Source organism: Amblyomma mixtum, chromosome 1 (genome assembly GCF_055824585.1).
Source record: "Amblyomma mixtum isolate Tamu chromosome 1, ASM5582458v1, whole genome shotgun sequence".
Taxonomy (NCBI): domain Eukaryota; kingdom Metazoa; phylum Arthropoda; class Arachnida; order Ixodida; family Ixodidae; genus Amblyomma; species Amblyomma mixtum.
In genome coordinates, this window is record NC_143012.1 from 17,544,656 (window position 1) to 17,567,493 (window position 22,838).

The 22,838-nt window shown below is 47.0% G+C and overlaps 1 protein-coding gene across 1 annotated transcript in view; it reads left to right on the forward strand.

The window, feature by feature from the left end:
• Positions 1 to 121: 121 nt before the first annotated feature.
• Positions 122 to 22,838, forward strand: part of LOC149365595 (carbonic anhydrase 6-like) — a 29,826-nt gene continuing 7,109 nt past the window's right edge. Inside the window, exons 1-5 of the mRNA XM_089568887.1 lie at positions 122 to 223; positions 7,146 to 7,250; positions 11,851 to 12,042; positions 14,868 to 15,031; positions 20,179 to 20,271. Of these exons, the coding sequence (XP_089425013.1) occupies positions 11,901 to 12,042; positions 14,868 to 15,031; positions 20,179 to 20,271 (399 nt within the window). The 5' untranslated portion in view covers positions 122 to 223; positions 7,146 to 7,250; positions 11,851 to 11,900. The remainder of the gene's footprint in view (positions 224 to 7,145; positions 7,251 to 11,850; positions 12,043 to 14,867; positions 15,032 to 20,178; positions 20,272 to 22,838) is intronic.

Sequence of the window (22,838 nt, forward strand, 5' to 3'; positions counted from 1 at the left end):
TTCACTGTCACAAGAAAGGGTAGAGAATTGTAGCAGGGACACTCACTGATGGCTTCGGAGGCGGCGCTGCTTGCGTTCTTCTCGAGAACAACGAAGACAACACAGCGGAAAGCTCGCGCTGCGCGTTGCCAACGTCAGAGCGCGTTTCAGACCTGGCTGTTGTCCGGGCTCCCGAGGTATGACTGGCCTCACAGTGGACGTCCTACACGCCAGCGTCCCCGTGGTGAGTGTCTACTCTGTGCCAACTCTGGGCTTTCCTGCTATAGGATTTCTCCCCGCTAGGTGTCGTCAGAACGGGCTAGCTTGCTGGAGAGAATAGACGACTTGAACAGCTCCTTATTGTCGCGAAAGCAACACTACTGGAGCCCAGCTCGGCTCGTCGTGTATGCTCTTGGCGGTGCGGCTACCAAACAACCTTTAGTGGCCGTTGCCTAGCAAACCGAATTACCCGAGCTTACCGAAGTTACTCGGGTGAGCTCGGGTAAGTTCGGAAGAGCGTGGCGCCAGCTGCGCGAGAGGTTGCTCGGGAAGAGCAACATGGGTCGCACAAGGCCTACGGGTGGCTGTGGTAGAAACAGTCACCTCTCAGTGCAGTTGAATATCTCTTAACCGCTGCGCCACTGCGCTGGTAGTAGTATCAGGACTCAACGCCATTTATGAATGTTAAATAGAGAATGAAAAATTCTGCATTCATGTGCATTCACCCTCTACTCATATCGCGTCGTGCTCTTAAAGTGGAGCTTAATTGCCCGCTCCAGTTGAATAATGAACACCTGCTCTCGCACGTGTTCTCGGTTGAACTTGGTTAAACCCCCATCAATTTTTGTGACCTGAGCAGCTGGAAAGATGTGATAAAGGTTGTTAGCGAGATATAGAGGACATGAATTGTTTTGCTTTTGTCTGGTGTGTACCTTCGAGGCAATAACCGTGACTCGGGTATGACTCGCGTTAAGGTTTGTCCAGATTTATTAACCACCTGACTGCAAAACTACATGTACATGACTATCCGGCCTCGCTACAGCCCTGCTGCGCCGGCCCGACTTTGCAATGGTTCCAGGGTGCATTTCCTGGCATGGCTTCCAGTCGAGAAAACCATTCAAAACCAATTGGAGATTCCAGTTGGTTTCATTTAGGTTTTCCAATTCGCTGAGGCTAGAGTTCCGTCCAGACGGAACTATAATTTGCGTTAACGTTCCGTCCAGACGGAACTGCATGTAGCGATGGGGTTCCGTCCAGACGGAACTGTATCTGACACCATACAGTCATATCTGACACCATACAGTTCCGTCCAGCATTATCTGCCACAAGAGTTATGTGAAGACGGACTTAAAGCTGGCGTTAGGGTTTGGGAAACCAGTTTGCTTCCAGACTTTTGCATGTCCAATTAAAAAAGTGGCAATCCTGTTCCGCCTCATGTGTGACAGGATCTTCTGCTGCATCATTTTATTTTCCAAGCAGTCAGTGAGAAATGGCAATAGAACGTGTTTTGGCTTGGGTTTGTTGGTGCATTTGCATAATGCTTGTTGACCGTTTGTGTACGTCTTAGTCTTTTTCGCGCTGCGTCATCTTGCAGCACAAACAGCGACAGGGCTTCAGATCACTTCGCGAAGAGTTTCTGCACTCTGCTTCTAACAGTGCCATTTTCCCGATCCCGCATGCAGCAGGGAAGTTATACCTTCGGGGATGTAACTAAACGCAGTACGCGGACAGATATTTTGGTGCCGTATACATGGGCAGAGAGAACATCTGGATAAAGTATTGAAGAAGCGTAGCTTGTTGGGCCAGTTGTTGCATGGTAAGTAGAAAACCAGTGAAAAGGACGCATTCACAAGAAGGAGAAGTACACAGGACAATGTTGTCCTGTGTACTTCTCCTTCTTGTGAATGCGTCATTTTCGCTGGTTTTCTACTTATCTGGATAAAGCTTTGTCAACTGGTTATTCCAGAGGCAAAGAAATGGTTTATGTGGTTAGAAATCAACCATTTTGTATAGTATGGACAGTAAAGACATTAGACAGTTTTAGTTTTACGTACGTAGAACCTTCACGCACGTAAACGTGAGCAGTCTACGTAGCGTACGCTCGTGTCGATTCTTAGTTTTAGCTACACGTACGGGACGCAATTTGTGTAGATCTGCCATAGAACCTATAAAATGCGCTAGCATGTTGTGCCGCGCCATCTAGTACAGATAAAGAAAACTAATTTTGTTTAGTCGAGCTGCTTGGAGCGGAGCCAGGCCAAGCCACCATGGAGCTATTATACCAACAGTGCAGGCGGTACATACTTCCCCCTCTGTTCTCACAAACGTTGAGGACTTTCATTCCACCGAACTGTATGTTGCATGTTATCTTTAAAGGGATTGCACTCCTTCACGCCCTGCTGCATATTTAAATCATCGCTTTTCGAGAAGCTAAGGCGCGCTGGTGTCCCACTCATGTTGACGACGTGTGCGTATAGAGCCAAACCGTGCACTGTTTTGCTTTTCCCGCTCGGAGTGCCTAGCGTTCCGTCCAGATGAAACATTTGCTGCTGCTGCAGTACCGTCCAGACGGAATATTTATTGCAGCTAGAGTTCCGTCCATACAATAGACAGTTTTAGTTTCACGTACATATAAGCTTCACCTAAGTAGAGAGCTTACGGGTCACCAGTGTGCATGCGCAGAACGTGAAGTGTCTGCGTGGGTCTCAGGGACGTACGTGAGATTCGGATCTTTGCGTTGCGGTCTTCGCGTTGCTTGCGTACGCGGCGTTGTCAAGATGGCGGCGTCCTACCCGCCCGCTTCACAACAATAACAGCTTCGTCGATAATCCCTCGACGTGGTATCGTGCTGTAAACTGCTGTTTTTGCCTTCAGTTGGTCCTTTCTTGCTCTGGCATGAAGGTTTAGGTGAGAACTAGCTTTTGTTTTCGAGATAGAAATCCGTTTCAGCAGCTCCTAAGCCTGACGGAGAAGCGTTTGTGGTCGTCATAGCAACGAGTGTGCCGACGGTCTCGCGAGACGACGAAAAGCTCAAAACCTCGCGGGATATCGCGAGACCCTCGGCACAGTCAGCGGGCAAAACAAAACGGTGTACGTTTTGGCTCCATACGCACACGTCGTCAACATGGGTGCGACACCAGCGCGCCTTCGCTTCTCGAAAAGCGATGATTTAAATATGCTGCGGGGCGTGAAAGAATGCAATCCCTTTAAAGATAGCATGCAACATACAGTTCGGTGGAATGAAATTCCTCAACTTTTGTGAGAACAAAGGGGGAAGTATGTACCGCCTGCACTGTTGGTATAATAGCTCTATGGTGGCTTGGGCTGGCTCCGCTCCAAGCAGCTCGACTAAACAAAATTAGTTTTCTTCATCTGTACTAGATGGCGCGGCAGAACATGCAAGCGCATTTTTTAGGTTCTATGGCAGATCTACACAAATTGCGTCCCGTACGTGTAGCTAAAACTTTACGAAGCGACCCGAGCGTACGCTACGTAGACTGCTCACGTTTACGTGCGTGAAGGTTCTACGTACGTAAAACTAAAACTGTCTAATGTCCGTACTGTCCATACTGTACAAAATGGGTGATTTCCACCCACATAAAGCATTTCTTTGCCTCTGCAATAGCCAGTTAACAAAGCTTTATCCAGATATTCACAAGAAGAAGTACACAGGACAACGTTGTCCTGTGTACTTCTCCTTCTTTTGAATGCGTCCTTTTCGCTGGTTTTCTACTTACCATGCAACAACTGGCCCAACAAGCTACGCTTCTTGAATACTTTATTCAGATGTTCTCTCTGTCCATGTATACGGAACCAAAATATCTGACCGCGTACTGCGTTTAGTTACATCCTCGAAGGGATAACTTCCCTGCTGCATGCGGGATCGGGAAAATGGCACTGTTCGAAGCAAAGTGCAGAAACTCTTCGCGAAGTGATGTGAAGCCCTGTCGCTGTTTGTGCTGCAAGATGACGTAGCGCGAAAAAGACTAAGACGTACACAAACGGTCAACAAGCATTATGAAAACGCACCAACAAACCCAAGCCAAAACTCGCTCTATTGCCATTTCTCACTGACAGCTTGAAAAATAAAAGAATGCAGAAGAATATCCGTCACACATTAGGCGGAACAGGATTGACACTTTTTTAAATTAACGTGCAAAAGTCTGCAAGCAAGCGTGCAGGGCGCCGCCATCTTGCCAACGCCACGTACGCAAGCAACGTGAAGGCCGCAACGCAAAGATCCGAATCTGTCAGCGTCAATTGAAACGCGAACAAGCCAATTGAAACGCGAACAGCACAAATTGCAGATATTATACTAGGGAGGCAAAATACATGAGCAGTTGATTTTCCCATCGAAGCTGAAAAGACCGCTCTTCTAAAATGTTAATAGCCCACGCCTGTATTTCATCTCCAGCCTCTAATATGCTTGATTTTTTGTGCTCGCGTTTCAGGTGTTTTGTTCGCATTTCATTTGACGCTGATAGTACGTCCCTGAGACCCACGCAGACACTTCACGTTCTGCGCATGCACACTGGTGACCCGTAAGCGCTCTACTTAGGTGAAGCCTATACGTACGTGAAACTAAAACTGTCTAATGTATGCACGGAACTCTAGCTGCAATAAACATTCCGTTTGGACGGAACTGCAGCAGCAGCAAATCTTCCATCTGGACGGAACGCTAGACACTACGTTTCGAATTGGAACCGTTTCGTTCCGTTTGTTTTTAGTCAAGTGACCAATTGGACCCAACTGGATGCAACCCGTCTGACCAAATGGACCCATTAGGCTAAGCATTTATTTCAGCGTTTTTATACGCAGCTGAAATCAGCGTGCTTTTATGAAAATTAATGTCAACAGACACATATACAGTACATCACACACAAGAAACACTACACATTGAGTCAATAGTCGCACATATTAGCGCAATACGCGTATCCAGAGAACACACTTATGCTCCAACTTACATAGCCCATTTACGAGGCTTTCATGCTGCGGCCAGTTGCACTCGCCTACTAAGCGCAGTTATTTAATTTCGACCACAGTGATGGTGCAGATGATGAATTTAGTAGGTTAAGCTGCATATAGCCCTTATTATAAGAACCATATTAGTTCTGCATTGTTTGTCAAATATGCAAACATTCATTGGATACATTGAGCGCCGTTGGGTAGGCCATTTGGGTGCAATGGGTGAGACCCATTGGCGCACCAATTAACTGGCACAATTGGCACAATTGTGCCAGTTCGAACTGGCACAATTTATCGCATTCTTGTCACGCATGCGATCGGCTTTGGATCGGACTGGAATTTGAAAAGGCATCTTTCCCTAATTGGGTTCTGCAGTGTGGCGTTGTGCAAACAAACAGCGGGACGTCGGTGAATTTGTGCTGTTCGTGGAATTCCCATGGGTCTTCGCGAAAGCGGAAAATTATATTAGTTACGAAGCACTGCAAGGACTCTGCGTGTTACTGGCCGAAGAACGGGATTTTAATGCCAACGTGTTCTGTGGCAACAACTCGTATAGCTGAAGAGCTTGATCTGCACGTGTACGTATAACACTGACACAGACCAACCGTGAACAACTGCACAGTGGTGAAACTGGCCTTTTGGAAGGAAACTCATAGCGTTGACAGTCTAAATTTAGCGACGCGTTTCAGTTGTGATAAGCCTACTAGGTATTTAATCAATTTTGAATTGCAATGAAGGATGTGTCTTGGCTTTATAAGTTTGTACAACTTGTGTTCTACAAAGCCTGAAGCCCACAAGACTGCCGCCGCTATTCATTCACAGGATGCGGCAAGGAACTGGGAATTGTCAATGCTACTTAAGGTCAGCGATAAAATGCGGTAAGCGCAGTAGCGTTCGAAGCAACGTTGTGCGCATCATTTAGCAATATTCATGAGCATGCACAGACTAGTCGAACGTTACGACATGTTTGAATTTATTATTCTTTTACTTCTCTTCACTTCGCCGTCTCTCTCTCTATCTCCACTCTATTTGTTTGTGGTTTGCTTAGCGCTAATGGACCAAGCTTATCATTTTTGTTATCCGCATCACTTCTGTTAGCTGCTGTACCTTCCCACTTCAAAACAGCAACATAAACAGAAGTACAGATTTGTTGAATACGCACTAAGATCAATGACGTTCTCATACCGTTTCAAATGCAGGTTCGTAACTGCGATCGCGGAATCCTGAGCCTTTCTTCAGGCTTACACGTAACCCGGAATCACCGGTTACGGCGATACATGTAAGGTATTCCTATGAAATTGTCGTAAAGTTGCAGCTGCACTTTAAAGACCATGACGTCAACGTAAGTAAAAACGGTAGTAGTCCTTCGTGAGCGCATCACTTGAAAGGGTTACGTGCTGATAGTTTCGTTTCGAAACCATCTCAGTTCATTCCTTGACAGGAACCGTAAGTAAATACACCGCGCAAATAAAATTTTCGCAGTTTCAGCTGAAATATTAATAGCTATCTTTCTCGCCGCGCTGCACTGTCTCGCTCCCGTTGGTGCGAGATTCTGTGCGGTGCACCGCTACAGCCTCAACTTCAGAGGCTGTCACCCCAAAGGTGAGCAAATGTGCTTCAAACTATATCCTCCTCAGCGTGCGTCTTTGTTTTACTATGCTGTGCCTCCTTTTTAGGCGAAACCGAAAGGCTTCGTAGTAACTGCTGTCCGCGACTCGCGACCTTAACAAAAGTGGCAGAGCGGTAGTCATTACTGGCGGAGTTTTTAACTTGGAGAAGTGGCTTTAGAGATGGAGAACGTAGGCAACGCTGACAAGCCCTGTATTGACTGGCTTGCGTTTTGTTTTCCATCTCCAAACTCGCTTCTCTCAAGTTAAGCGAAGCGATGGCATAAAAGATGCTGTTTTCAAACACACGATGCCCTGTTGCTTCGTTTGTTTCTCTAGTTTGTTTTCTCATCCCATAAACTAGCAAGATCAGTTGCACTGATCTTGCACAGGTCGGTGTTCGTCGTGTGGGTTCACGACGAACATGTTCGTGAACAGTTCATGCTCTCGATTTTCATCGCCTATTCCCATCGTCTTTGGCCTTTGCTTTCTTGTTTTAAAGTGCGCTTGTCTTGCGTCACTTTCTTTTATTTTTCGGGCGCATCACTGCGGTGTTGGTGATGCCCCTTCCCGTTGTTTTCTTGTCTGGCGCAGAGAGCGGACCGAGTGACATCCCAGCCAGCTCGTCCACAAAGCAAGGTGGTGACAGCAATCCAGAGACTCCCGAGCATTGCCACTTTTCGTACGACGGAAAGGAAGGTACGGAGGCGTGAAGGAGGACATATATCCCGTCGCGGAATACGATGTCCGGCATACCGTGAGGGCTGCGCTCACAGCGCCAGTGTGCAGTCGCGTTTCAGCGCTTTGAATTGATGCAATGGTTTTAAATAGCGTTACCGTCCACTGTTATCTCCAGCGTTGCACAGATGGTCAAGAAAGCCAGAATAGTAGACAATTTGGCCTGTGTTTTTTGCATTCTTTGTACGACCGTGGCTGAATCGCGTTGTGGGCTACTCTGGGCCCGAAGGGGCGAGGTGCTGGCTTGCTGCGCATGCGTGTGTTCAGCTTGAGCGTGTGTTCAGCTTGCCATGCAACGGGCTATGGTTCTTGTGTAACGAGCACTCCATAAATATTCACTTATGGACTCCTTTGAGAACCTCGAAATACAAAGTTTACTTCGCAGCGAGAGCAGCTACTAGGAGAGGACCCGCCGGGGATACACCCGCGTGTCGGAACACAGTAGCGTAAGGAAGACCGGACTGTTCATTTCCCATGCATACCACATACTGATGAATATCCCTAGTCTTTACATATTGCCCATGGTACGCATCGTCTGGGCTTCCTGCCGCGAGTCTCTTCCTGGCGCCGAGTGCGCACATGCGCTGGCCACCAGGCGATGGGCGATCACATCTCAAAGACGATGCCCCACCGGCAGCGCCAATCACGTATTCGCACACCCTCGAATACTACCGACTTCAGCGAAGAACACTTCTACCACACAACCCATCTATCTGCTGGCGCGGCTGCAGCACCAGACGAACTTCTACCCGAACCTCTACCACAAGCTCACCTAATACCCCTCACCATGCGCAGTGCAGCGAAGAACACTAGCACACAGCCAATCTAACTCCAGCGCGAATCCCATGGAACGGCTCCAGCACCAGACGAACCTCTCCCCGAACCTCTACCACAAGCACACCCCTCGCCATACGGACTGTAGCGAAGAATACTTCTACCACACAACCCATCTATCTCCAGAGCGGATCCCAAGGAGCGGCTCCAGCACCAGACAACTTCTACCCGAGCCTCTACTCCAAGCACACCTAATGCCCTTTGCCATACCGCTCACCCGATCCACACTCTACTTTTTAAACTGGACGCTTGCGAGATTTCCAGATTCTATGCTGCTTACCGTAGCTGAGGTTAAGGAGCGCGTTGTGTGAGACGACCGGAGACGATGATTCGGTGCCCAGTGTGTGGGCAAGAAGCAACGTTGTTGGGGAATGGTAGGTGCCACCCGGGGCATGAACCGTGGACATGGATGGTGTTGATTGTTTTTGAAGGTTATCTATACGCTGTGCTTATAATCCGTAGGATTAAATGATGTCGTGGTGACGTAGTCATACATTTTCATTAACCCTTCTCACTAGTTCATAGCGAATCTTGAAGGCACCGAGCAGGGACGACCGAAAGGATTGTCACCCCTCCGACACTAATATAGAGGCCGAAGTTCAGCTCTTGTCGTGGCTGTGCACCACCTTCAAAGTATCGTTTGCAGAAAACGTTGTCTGAGCTATGCTATGACGGTGTCCCGCCCTTCCTCGCTCTTGTCGAATCGCCCCCCTCCAACCACTTGATCGCGGAAAAAGACGTGTGCAAGTCACACATACGACAGCTGATAAGTGGTGAACTTAAGCTCCTCGCTAAAAATTTGATCCACTCAATGCACAAGTTCTATTGCTGCCACATCATACTACGTCAAGGCTCCTTCACCGCGAGCGCCTTTTCTGCTATCGAAATTTCATTCGCCAATCTCGCACAGTCCTTTCATTAAAGGGCAACTCCGGCGATTTTTCGATGAGCATCGATTGAAATGAAATTTTAAGTCTGTATTCTTTATGATAGTCTGATGCCTCATGCAAAATTTCGCATCTGAAACCGGCGTAGTTTTTCCGCAAGCGAATTTTGAAAGCAAGCGCTCCTCGACGCGAGCGGCACCCACTGATCGAGCAACTTCTACAGGCCACCCTGTTCTGTGACGTCACTGGCGGGGCGGCGTGTCAAGCTGGTCGGGCGCGCGCTGGCAGTGCAGGGGAAAACTGAAAATTGGTTTTGAGGAAAGTAAATGACGCAGTAATGGACACCCGAACCGCGACGTAAGGGAGGAGTGAAAGAAGAAAGGAAGAAAGAGGTCCGTAGCGGAGCTCTCCGGAATTATTTCGACCACCTGTGCAATTTCGCGCCATCTCAATGTGCCTGATGTGATGTGTACGCCAGAGTGATGGGTCACGGCAACTTCTGTTGTGCTGTGGGGTGCACAAATTCTTGATCTGTGACAACGGGCGTGATCAGCGTAGGTTTCCTAGCGATAAGAACCTTCACGACAAGTTGGTGAGAGCTGTCCGCCGTGTAAACTGGCCTCCGAGGAAGCATTCCCGCTTGTGCTCAGAACATTTCGCGCCAGATTGCTATGAAGACAGCGTGTACTTCAAAGAGAGCTTTGGACTCGCTAAGGCTTCGTTCAACTGGCGCTTGAAGGCATATTCTGTGCCAACGTTATTCTAGTACAACCGTCTATAGCAGCGGCCAGCAACGAAGCGCGGCCGTCAAGAAGAAGCTGTATGTTGGATTTTAGAACTGTAGTTGGCGTGAACTCACTTCCAATAGCTCGCCGTCGAGACAAAGCTTCGCAAATAGAGGACTATTGGTGATGCATGCCCCTGTAAGGACGTTGTGCACCGCGGCAAAGTTCCGGCAGCAGATTCTTTCATCAGGCTGGGTCGGCCGGCGCTGGCCACACGAACAGCTGTCAGCGGGAGCATCTCGTTAACTTTTGTTCTGACGACTCTGTCACAAATGCATGCACGAGAAATGACTCAAGTAATCACTTCTCCGAGTTCAGACCGCCTCCGTGCTGCAGGTGACGCGGCCTGTGGTGTGACTCGGCTGGCTCGGGCGGCGGTGGATCATACCTGAAAAGCGACTCGTCCAGTCCAAAATCGTCGAATGAGTCGTCTTCTAAAGACTCGCTGGTCTCGGAAAAGCTGTCCTCCGCGCTTTCAGTCATGTCGACAGCGCGGCTCAGGGTAGTTGTGATATCTTCGGGGACTTCACAGCGCGGCGAACCCGCTCGTGACGTCACAGTCAACACCGCACGAAGGTACCTCCCCGGTTTCGGTTTTGCGGTTTCGGTTTCGAGTTTTGCGTTTTTTGCTGTTTAAAAATTATTTTACGGTTGCTTTTGAAAACCTTCTATAGTACACATTACAGGAGGTTCTTAGGAACACAAAACAGCCATTAACTTAAAATGGCTGAAAAATCGCCGGAGTTGCCCTTTAACACTGCCCTCATCGTGAACAGTGTTTATTCTACAGTGAATTTCATCTTCAGTATGCGTGTCCACTGCAAAAATTTGGGACCGCTATGTTGCTGGCCCTTGGCGGGATTCTTTATTGTCGAGACTATGCCGACAAGCTCACAGCGAAGCTCCATTAGATGCACTGGTTGCGGCAACGGAAGGTGTTATTGCGCATGGGATGCCAGCTGCGCGTACGGAACTCGCAGCCTTCGATCACATGTCATGCTTTGTGGCGCCGTAATCAGCTTGAAAGAAAACAATATCCTTCGAAGAAGTTCGGTTCGGTTAGATTTATGGGGTTTAACGTCCCAAAGCGATTCAGGCTATGAGGGACGCCGTAGTGAAGGGCTCCGGAAGTTCAGGTAGGTACGCTGTTCGGTGTTTTCGCCCAAATATGAACCGTTGTCTGCTGTTCCATAATCAGTGTCTTTGTCTGTCGAAAGTAGCGCTCCTGTTTTTCCTTTGTCACTGCTCTTTTGCCCTTCCTCGAACCTCGAGACTTTGCGCCCTTAGAGTCAAGACCGGACGCCAATTAACCACCTTTATTGGAGCACTGCACGGTTAAGTTCAAAAAGAGCGCCTGGAAATCTGAAGGAAAAATTCTCAAGATTGTTTTGCCCTTACCGGATAGTTGGCAAGGGGGGGGGGGGGGTGTAGAAGCTAATCGACAGTTAATAGCTGTACCGCATCACACCCTCATCCTCTTCCAAAGGGCGCTTCTTTCCAGGCCTACCTGCGTAATACGTCACCGCCGACGGGGCGCTCTCCAACATGGTCACGTGACCCCGGGTGATTCGCAATGGCCGGTATACGCGCATTTAGCTTGGTCTCGCAGTGAAACAAAGCGTTACCAAGTGTGACCATTAAACCAGGCGGTAACTAAATGGTAACCCTACAGGTGGCTGTGACAGGAACAGCTGCCTACCAGTGCTGTGGCCCATCGCTTAATCGCTGCGCCACTGCGCTGGTAGTAGTCTGAGGACTAACAGCCATCTATGAATGTTGAGTAGAGAATGTCCAATTCTGCGTATATGGACATTAACCCGCGGAGCTCCAATGGTGTGCGGTTTGGTAGACAACGCGTGCTAAGTTGCACAAATGCACAGGATAACCACAGACATAACGAACCACAAACGCACCAAAGGGAACAGCAGTAGTACACAGTGATTTCGCGTTCATAGCACTTGAAAAGACTTTAGTGTCCCCGGTATTTTTATAATTACCGGCCTGCAGTCGAGACAAAGCAAGACGTTGCTTCTTTTTGTTGCTCGCCTCACGCAGGACCCAAGCCCGAGAAGTGGGGTGAGCTGACCTGCCTGAAGGAGGAGAACATGTGCGGCAAGGGCGACGCCCAGTCACCCATCATCCTCCCCGCCATCGAGGATGACAAGGTGACGGAGGGGGACCTCGAGATGAAGGGCTACGAGGCAGAGTTGAAGAAGTTCGACGTGAACGCGGCGACGGGACATGGCAGTGAGTCCACGCAGATGGCCTCTAAATCCGCCAAAAGGGTATTCCTTGCAACACGCCGCGGTAGCTCAGTGGTTAAGGCGCTCGTCTACCGAGCCGGAGTACCCAGCTTCGAACCCGACGGCTGCGGCCGGTTTCGATGGAGGCGGAACGCAAAAGGCGCCCATGTGCTGTGAGATGGCAGTGCACGTAAAAAAACCCCAGTTGATCGAAATTAATCCGGAGCCCTTCACTACGGCACCTCTTTCTCTCTTTCTTCCTTCACTCCCACCTTCCTCTCTCTCATTACGGCGCGGTTCGTGTCCAACGAGGTATGTGAGACAGATACTGCGCCATTTCCTCCCCTCAAAAACCAATTTACCACTTTACCAAACGAAAAAGACGCCCGTGTGCTGTGCTATGTTTGTGCGCGTTAAAAATCTCCAGGTGATCGAAATTATTCCGGAGCCCTCCACTACGGCACCCCTTCCTTTTTCTTCTTTTACTTCCTTCTTTATTCCTTACGGCGTGGTTCAGGTGTCCACTGAGATAGTAAGACAATTACATCGCCATTTCCTTTCCTCGAAACCATTTTTTTTTTTCATTTTTCATCCCTTCAAGTTTTTTAAAATTTGCCTTCTACACAAAGAGGCAGCTGAGGCAAAAGGCTGAAAAAACCTGATAAGGCGTTGGCACCCTAATACAGTTTGAGAGAGCACACAAATTGCATGATTGCAAAATTATTTACATCCCTACAAAACTAGTACATACATATGTAGAAATATTGCAGACACGCGAGAGCGACAGGAGCACAGAAAGTATACAACGATAATCAAATGAACAATATAATTACAATTGCATACATGCAAGAAGCCGCCGCGGTGGCTCAGTGGTTATGGTGCTCGACTGCTGACCCAAAAGACACGGGTTCGATCCCGGCCGCGGCGGCTAGAATTTCTTTGGAAGAGAAATTCTAGAGGCCCGTGTACTGTGCGATGTCAGTGCACGTTAAAGAACCCCAGGTGGTCGAAATTTCCGGAGCCCTTCACTACGGCGTCTCTCATAGCCTTAGTCGCTTTGGGACGTTAAACGCCATAAACCAACCAACCAACCAACCAACCATACATGTAAGACCGATTGCATGCATGTAGTAATAAACTGCTACCATGGGGGATCGGTGTCCCAATGTCACTCACGAACCAATTCATCCGTAAAGATTGGCATGCAAATCGACTAGTATGCAGAAAGCTTGAGGTCTCACAGTAAAGAAAATTCAATATTTTCGAAAATTGGGTATTGTTTAATGCTTGGTTTAAAATTAATATTGCTGACGTTTAAATTAGATTTCTTAGTTAACGTCTCTGATCCGATAGCAACGAAACTAAGCGTTTCCAGGCTGTAGATAAGGGTTTATCATGTTTGCCTTACACGTGAGGGACGCGGACGGAGTGCAAACCGGTGGAGCGGGAAGCTCTCCAAAGGATAGAGGGCGTGGTGAGGAGGACGGCTCTGGAGAGAGGGAACTTATTTATGCAATTAACTTTGGGTTCCCAGTTGATTATGCATAAGGTGAAATGTATCGTCACTGAAGAACTAGTTCTTTCTGGTCCTCCGCAGCCAGTTACGTCTTCCGAGCTCCCGGGAGAAAAGGGTGAAGTTTTGATTGTTAGAGCTCGTCAGTGTTGGCTGAGTCAATTAAATCCAAATTTCGACGCTGTTACATGATAAACCTTATGTCTTCAAATGGCACCTCAAAGAATCGAGTTATGGGCCCATGCAGCGTGAAGCAAGGTATTCGTACAGATTTTTATTTAGGCCCGGAAGAGCATTCAAGGCCATAACAGACGTTGTAGTTTTCTCAGCTATTCGGGTGGGATACTCAGTATAAGAGTCTAGCTCATTGAAGTGCCGCATAAATAAATGAACAAATATGCATGCAACGTTTCCTGGCTATTGCTTCTCTAGTATCAACCGAAGCATAGAGAGGTTAGCTTACATTGTATGCGTGAAACTGCAACGTAAGTCTAAATCGCTTCCTGACTCGGGAAAAAGACCGCTCACGAAAGGAAGAGGCTCCGGGCATCGTTTACAGAGCGCTCTGTGCTGACTTCCACCAGCTACATCCAATGAATGAAACGTTTCTACGAACGCTTCGCCAGCACAGGAACGATGTCCGTAACTTCTACTGAGGGCATCGTGCGATTGCGGAGCATTCTGATGACTTCGACTACCCCATCGAATCGAATTCGGGCCTCAGATCCTTATGCGCCACTAAACCCAATGCAACACAACAAGCAGTGTTTCCATTGCTACCCACTTGGTTCGCATGGCAGTGAGCTCTTCCCCAGAACTTTGGCAGTGCATCAGAACAATGTCAGAAATCCACCTCTCTTTGTCCTATCAAGTAAACCCTGAAGAAGACGCCGAGTGGGCACAGAAACGACGTTTCTATCCCCTTTAGACTTTGCTCGGAGTTTCACGTTCTTTTCTGTGTAATTCGCCTCCAGACCAGGCGGATCTCTGCCGATACATTCATGTTCGAACTTCTTTACATTTCATTGTCAAAGCTTGCATATTAATGCGAAAGCATTTTATCACTCATTGTTGACGTTATTGTCGACGTCAGGAGTAGCCTGTCCGGTGTATATCTAGGAACGCAATTTTCTGTAAGCATTAAAGAAAGTCTCTGGGCCCCTCTCCCAGTCTTGGCAGTTGCTAGACGCTACCTGAACTATAGCACCCTAAAGCGACTCCTGGCGTTATTATCACAGACCTGGTATTTGTGAGCATAGTTTTTAAGCTTGTGAGCCCTCACCACATTATCTGTTGTTTCTTCGTTTCCACCACAGTCGGGGTGGAGATCAAGGAAGAAACTCTGCCCTACCTGACTGGCAAGAACACCGTCGGAGATGACAAGTTCTACTTCAAGAATTTCCACTTCCACCTCGGTAATGACGACACGAAGGGGTCTGAGCACAAGATCGAGGAAGTGACAGACCCGTTTTCCATGGAGGCAAGTCCTCAGATCCTTACTGCGAACGCCTGTGTAGCTATGCAGTTGATGGTTGGTCATAAACGCATTCCTAAAAAATTAGCCCCGGCCGTCTGAAAATCCTGTTAATGAGAGCTCCAGTGTTTTTAAGTTTCAAGCCGTTGAGGAGGCACATACAGCTAGCGGTCGCATTCGCAGTTTCTTTAGCTTCTTCAGCCGTTCATCGTTTATTGACGGGGGTTTCGCGGTTAAGTATTAAGAGACAAAAAATAAATATAGTGTGTAACACTATGCTTACTGGCTCCGTTTCTTCCGTTTCTTACCTTCTTATTCTGCTAAGTTCTGGTCCATGAAATGCCTTGTGTGGGTAATGGCTTTTACGTTGCACTTCTTGCTAAACACAATCTGGCGGGCTAGTTGGTGGGAATCCATACGATTTCAGCAGCGCGAACACGGTTAGGAAAAGACAGTATAGGGACAGGACAGCGCTCTGTCCTGTCCCTACTGTCTTTTCCTAACCGTGTTCGCGCTGCTGAAATCGTATGGATTCTTGCTAAACACTGGCCGTTTCCTGATTTATCCATTAAATATGAAGTGAAGGTTACTAGAAAGCGAGATAAAATATAATCTCTTGTTTAATCTCATGTACAATCATGGATCACTGGCTTCAGATTGCAATGCATGCTGACGTTATTGGGGGTTCTAGGTTTTACTTTCAGCGCAAATAAATCATGTTTGGTTACACACTTGATACCACTGATAACGCGCTCAAAGTTCAAGGTGGACTCATTTTTTTTTTATTTGAGACCTCAAAGGCCCCTGGTATGGGACATTACATGAGGGATGGGCATGACAGTTAAACAATAATGGTCTTGATAGCGTTCTTAAAATGGATGGCGTTGATGTGATGCACGGCGACCTGTGGTAGATCATTCCAGTCCCGAGATGACGTGACAAAAAAAGATCGAGAATGAGCGGTAGTTCTTGCGGTGGGGGCGTAGACGGCCTTATGGTGGTTAATACGGCTTCAGAGGCGATGAGCAGGTGATATGACTGATTCTCCTAAAGATGCATGATAAAACATATGAAAGAGGCACAATGGAGAAATTTTTCGTCGCGTTTCAAGGCTGGGTAAGTTAGCTCTAGATTTTAAAGCAGACGCACTAGTGTAGTACGAATACTCAGAATAAATAAAGCGGATAGCTCGACTTTGTATTTTTTCTAATGTTAAAGAGAGGTTAGATTGGTGAGGATCCCATATTGCTGAAGCATATTGTAGTTTAGGACGGACAAAAGTTATGTATGCTAATGATTTGATGGATGGGGTAGCAAATCATAGATTACGCCGTATGAAACCAAGGGTACGATTAACGTCGTTAGTGATCTTCATGATATGAGATGACCATGTTAGGTTTTGCGTTACAGTAATACCCAAGTACTTACAGGAAGAGACGGCCGACACATCTGAACCGAAAAGAGTGTATTTAGGAGTATGCATCTGTCGACGATGGAACGAAATCAAAGAAGTTTTGGAAATATTGAGAGACATTAACCAACGTTCGCACCAAGTTTGGATTCGGTTAAGATCTTGTTGAAGATTGCCAGCGTCAGTACTGTTAGTGATTGGGCGGCAAATTACACCATCGTCAGCAAATAAGCGGATGGTAGAGGAAATACTTTAAGGAAGATCCTTAATACATGTATATACGAGGAAAAGCAAAGGTCCTAGAACTGTACCTTGGGGAACACCTTAAATGACCGGGCTACGTGGAGAAGAATGATTGTTAGCATAGACAAATTGCTCTCTGTTAGACAAAAAGTTACAAAGCCATTCCAATACTAACGAATTAAGATTTAGACACGATATCTTTAGTAACAGTCTTTTATGCGGTACTTTATTGAAGGCTTTTTCGAAATCAAGGAAGAGTGTGTCAGTAGGAACGTTTAGGTCAAGGTTGAAGCTTAGGTCATTAATAAAGAGAGCCAATTGGGAGTCACATGAACGTCTTTTCAAAAAGCCATGCTGGTTAGTATGGAATAATTTTACGGAGACAAGGAATCTGACTATGTGCGAATAAATAATATGTTCCATTAGTTTAGAACAGACGCTTGTGAGGGAAATGGGGCGGTAATTTTTGCATGAAACAGGGGAGCCCTTTTTGAGGACTGGAATGATCTTACCAACTTTCCAATCTTGTGGAAGGACACCTGTTAATATGGACTGCTGAAAGAGGTGGCACAATATTACACTTAGTGTTTTTAGTATTTTTTAGGATTTTAGAATTTATGCAGTCAACACCAGATGAAGATGTAAGTTTCAATGATTCAATGAGTTTCCTGATTCCATTAGCATCAAATGTAATCTGTGGCATAGCTGGGTGGCCTAGAGTTGGCAAATCCGGTAAGTCACCGTCAGGTTATTTTGTAAAAAAAAAACTGAAGAAGGAAAGCTATTAAGAGCGTGGCTAGATTCGTGTTTTGGGATAAGGTTGTTGTCGTCGTCATGTAATGTTAGAGGCTTAGAATGTGATGGGTTTATAGTTTTCCAGAACTTGCGGGGGTTAGTGTGCAACATGGAAGGTAGGACAGACGAGAAAAATGTACGTTTAGTTTTGCCCGATATAGATATGTTGTTTCTGCAGAATAATATCTTTCCCATGCAGATGCGGTGTCAAGTTGTTTTGCGGATCGAAAAAGCCTTCTTTTTTCTGAGGCGTTTCAGCTCTTTGTTGAACCATGGTGACGATGGTTTTTCGGTGATGGTGATAGTAGGGACGTATTTATCTATAAGTTGATGCATCTTGTTTCTGAAAAGAGACCTGTTATCTTCGATTGATCGCTCTGAAAAATCTCGGAGAAACCACATTCAGAAATCAGCGAGTTCAGAATTAATGGCTGCATAGTTGCCTTTGTCGTATAGAGTTAATGTTTTTCGTATTTTTTTTTGTGCCTGACAACTGGCAGGAGTACGTGGATTGTATTACGAAATGATCACTGAGTCCTGGTAAATGAAGAAGCGGCGGGATGTTATCAGGGTGAGAAGTTAACACGAGGTCGAGTATGTTGGAGGAATCTCGGGTTTTATACGAGCTGGGACAGACTAAAGGTTAGGCACGTGTTTGAGAAATCGCTTTCGATGTTATTTTTACATGTAGTGATGGAAAGATCGGACCAGTTTATTGCAGGAAAGTTAAAGTCGCCGAAAAGAACAATGGGAGTATGTTGGTGAGCCGTGGTTATCACGGGAAGTGCTTCGTGAAAATTAGCAACAAGAGAATCGGTTAAATCAGGTGGACGATAGCAAACGCCGATGATTACGGGAGGAAATGAAGCGTGACACTGAATGAACAATATTTCTAGAGGGGATGAAGTTTTAATTTCAGAACAACGAAGCGAATCATGGGTTCCTATTAGCACGCCTCCTCCCCGTCTATTAGTTCTGTCGCGACGGAAAATAGTGTAGTTAGGAAAAACGGAAAGTATTTCAAAGTATTTCTGGGTTCGAGAGAGCAAATATCTCACAGTGGGAGTAAGCGAAGGCAACACACTGATGAAAGAGCACGAACGGGATACTGGGACGCAATGCAAGACGAGTGCCACGATAATAAAGCATTTTGAAAAGGAATAATGGTGCCAGAGTTTGTTTCCGGGAATGCAGAATTTCTCCCAAGGGTTAGAAATTAACCAGACAGCTTTGAGCATCACGCGCTGAAAGGAAACTCGCAATAGGAAGTACAGGGGGATACAGGGTGGACATTTACTTAATCGCCGGAAGTGCCTTCTAAAATGTATAAAAAACAGGCGAGAAAAATGGATGAAAATCCTTGGGCACCTAAGTTACAGCCTTTGTAAAAAGTTTTGCTTCTAAGCCATGCTGTGGGGCTCTTGCAGCATCCAGTCCTAACCTGAGGAAGGGGGTCCAGAGTCCCACTTAGTTGCCCCCTTACGAAATTTTCTTTACAGAGTAGACTGTTCGTAGATTTCTGTCTATAAAATCTGTAGACGCTTTATCCACAAATCCTATAGCCTAGTATATAGGCGATAAAAATCCTATAGACTGTCTATAGGCAATCTTTGCAGTTATAGTCATACACTTTCTGTAAACTTTTTTCCTATAGACATTGTATAGACTATGAATAGACTAAAGGAAGTATCTGTAGGAAGACAATAGAAAATCTGTACACCATTTTTGTAAGTATCAAGATATTTGGAACACTGGGAATGCATAACTAGCTGCATGGCATGACCCCGAACTAAACCCCTCGGGCTTTAAACTTTCGACAAGGAGTGTGCTTTAGAACTTGTACAGAAAAGTGTTGAGTCACAGAAGAGGAAAAGAACTAGGAATCTAACCAGTAAGTTAGCAGGAAACCGGAACGGGGAAATACAGAGCATTCATTGCAGTGTTAAGGTGCAGAGGGTGTCAACTGGGTGAAATCGATCGAATTGTAGCACACTCAGACCTGTAGAGAAGCTAGAAAAGGCAAATCCAAAATTAATTGTATGGTAACTCACTGCATTCCCAGATGATATTCAAAGTGTGCTAAATCTGACGAATAAATTGAGCCTATTCTACTAGAATATGGCTTTTTCGATTGAGTTCTCAAGGCAGGCGCAATCGATATCCCCAAGCACCTAGGCTCTGGGAGTAATAATGGTGGCGTTTATGCATTCGCGGTTGACGTGAAGGAACAGTTAGATGTTTGATCGCTCACGAGCAGGAACGTTACCTAAAGATACAAGTTCTGGCTTCAAAGTCAGCCCCCCGAAAATATCACTGACAGGAGTGGAAACTTGGGCAATTCGGTGTCGGTGATTCATGGCATGACGAGTAGCGCAAACCAAGAGCCACCCCTCATGCCATGAACCACCGGAAACACAATGGAAATTGTGTCCAAAAGCGGTGAAAGCACAGTGAAAGGCCTAAATGTTGAGGAAATATAGATAAAAATAAATATCATTTCGAACACCATAAGCTACAAGTCTTTGGGGCGCTCCGTACGAGCTGACCAGCACTGCTGGTCACTCAGCACTTTTTATGCAGTTCAGAGATGTACGCAATTTCAAAGAAACCCCCTTGTACCGACGGCGTGTGCGTGTGGGCCGGAACAGCTGCAAGCGGCCCGCTTCGTATGCGACGATGCCCTCAAATCTTGTCTCTCATGCAGGTGCACTTCATTCACCTCAAAGCGGGCAAGAACAGTCTGGCGGAGGCCCTCAACGATCCGAGCAGCGCTGTCGTGCTGAGCGTGTTATTCAAGGTTCGTGGGTCTGCATGTTTTGGCATGAATCATCTATTTCAGTGCCTGTAAAATGAACTGGTTTCAGCGGATCGAATCCTCTGCCGTCACTCGTTCTTGCCCTCTTTCCCTGCGTTAGGCTCCTTGCCTGCTCCGACCGTGCACTAAAAGGGAGAGAGCCCCTCATCCCAATAGTGACACTCCATTGGAAATGGGCGAACGTACTTTCGTTCTCTTCGTACTTTCGAGACTGTTCTTTATCGATGGTTTTATGTAGTTTAACGTCCCAAAGCGACTCAGGCCATGGTGGACGTCGTAGTGGAGGGCTCCGGACAATTTCCACCTACTGAGATTCTTGAATATGCACCGACATCGCACGGACCTTCAGCATTTCGCTTCCATCGAAGATGCGACCGTCGCGACCAGCATCGAATCCGCGTCTTTCGGGTCAGCAGCCGAGCACCATAAGCACTGAACCACCATGGTGGCCCGGCTCCTTATCGAGTAGCGAGTGCCAGCCATGCCAGGAGCTCGCGCTGTTACAAAAGCTACCACATCCCAATAGTGGCGTCACATCGCGAGGAGTAAATCAGAAGAGACCTCCAACGAGCTCCAAGGAGACCTCCAAGGAGAGACCTCCAATGGAACTGGCGTTGGATTATATATGTGTGTAGGAATTTACGTGCATGTGCGTGTGTGGGCAGGCACAGAGTTGCACAGAACTCTGACGATTTATGCCCAAGCAACACTTTCACACTAATCGTAGTGATAGGCCTCGAATTTATTACTACCATACGCTGAGGCCAAACCTACGACTTCGTTCTTACCAGCAGAAGTTCAGTGCAGTGAACCAACGCAAGAATTATGAGCAGAATCGCACTTCTCAACTGTTTAAACCCCGAAAGCCTTATGGCAAACGATCTCCTGCGTAATTTTAACCCAAGCTTAAGAAAGTTGTGGTGTATCTTCATTACTTTGAGCTGCATGCTATTATTGGCCATCAGGTAGAGCGCTGTCAGTATATTATTGGAGGTTTACATTTCTTTTAGCAATATGCTGAAATCATTGTTTTACCTTCGAAACGCTAGAAATGCACGAAGTTTTACGTTTAGGAAGTCTTGATTGGTTTAGAATGAACACACAAATGTGTAAATTTTCTAGAAACAGCTTTACTGCGGAAGAAATGCGTGGTTCTTGTAGCATTCCGCGTTCGGTGTGATCGACGCGTAGATCTCACGTCCCTCAGCGCCGTCCCTATTCTTCCGATGCCAGTCTAGCCAGTATGTCCGCAATAAGAGCGGCTTGTACGCTTCTGTTCATTTACTTGTCGCAGCTTCAGTTAAGGACAACGCAGCGAGCTATGGAAAGGAAAATTATAGGTGTAATGTTAAGAGACCGGCAACGGGCAGAGAGGGCGTGGGAAAAAACTCGGGTTAATGATATCCTAGTCGAAATCAACAAGAAAAAATGGGCTTGGGCAGTGCATGTATTACGAAGGCAAGATAACCGGTGGTCCTTAAGGGTAAAGGAGGGAATTTCAAGAGAAGGCAAGCGTAGCTGGTGCGGCGGAAACTTAGGTGGGCGGATGAGATTGAGAAGTTAGCGGGGATACAGTGGCCGCAGCTGGCAAAGGACAGGGATACTTGGAGAGACATGCGAGAGGTCTTTGCCCTGCAGTGGGTGTAGTCAGACAAGATGATGTGTGGTGACACTTCTGGGAAGCGGTGGCTTTCGTCTTTGTGCGAGATGCTTGAGAATGTAGCTATATATGCATAAAACAACACTTTTTTAGGAAAAAACATAGTCTGCGGAAAAAATCTCATCTGACAGGCAATTCAGATAAAGATGCGAAAGATTTTAGTGCGTCGAATGACAAGATCTGCATCTCGGCACGGCCGTACCACGCTGAATGCAGGCACGGACATGAGACGGCCTGCTCGCGCCCGCCGTTCACAGTGGGGGCGCGCTTAGGTTCGGGCCAGCGCGTGCTGGCAGGCTGATTGGCTGCGCAGCATCCCCTCTCTTAAACGCAATTAGAAAAGCTGTGATATCTGGGTCGGCTCCTGCACAAGCGTTGCGACGTGCTTGATAATGAAAAAGAAAGCACCCAGCCCGTTATGTCCCCGCTTTTCGGAGCGGCAGATCGCGAGGTGAAAAGACGTCGGCGGCAGGACCTCGCAGTGCGGCCACCAAAGCTGCACCCTGCAGTGCGTGGCGCCGAATCAGCTTCCCTTGAAGGAAAGGTGACTTCAGTGCTGAGACCCCATAGTGCTTTCCGAACGGTTTGGAGCAAAGAAATGTTGGAGGCAGGCGAATGCCGAATGAGCTACGAAAGCGTTTCGCAAAATTTAAGGATAAACGTTTCGGGTAAAATCGCTTTGTGTGGTCGCCTGTGGTTTCTTATAGACCTCGCGGAGTTACCACCAGCTTTCCACTCTAGGATTCAAGAGGAGTTTCGTACTGCGAGCCTCAATAGTTCCCACTTGTTCAGCGTTGGCGCTGAATTTTGCGATATTGCCGTCACCGCGGCGTTAACGACTTTTTAAAGATCTTGTGGTCTTAAATTTACAATAAAGCTCTATTACTCA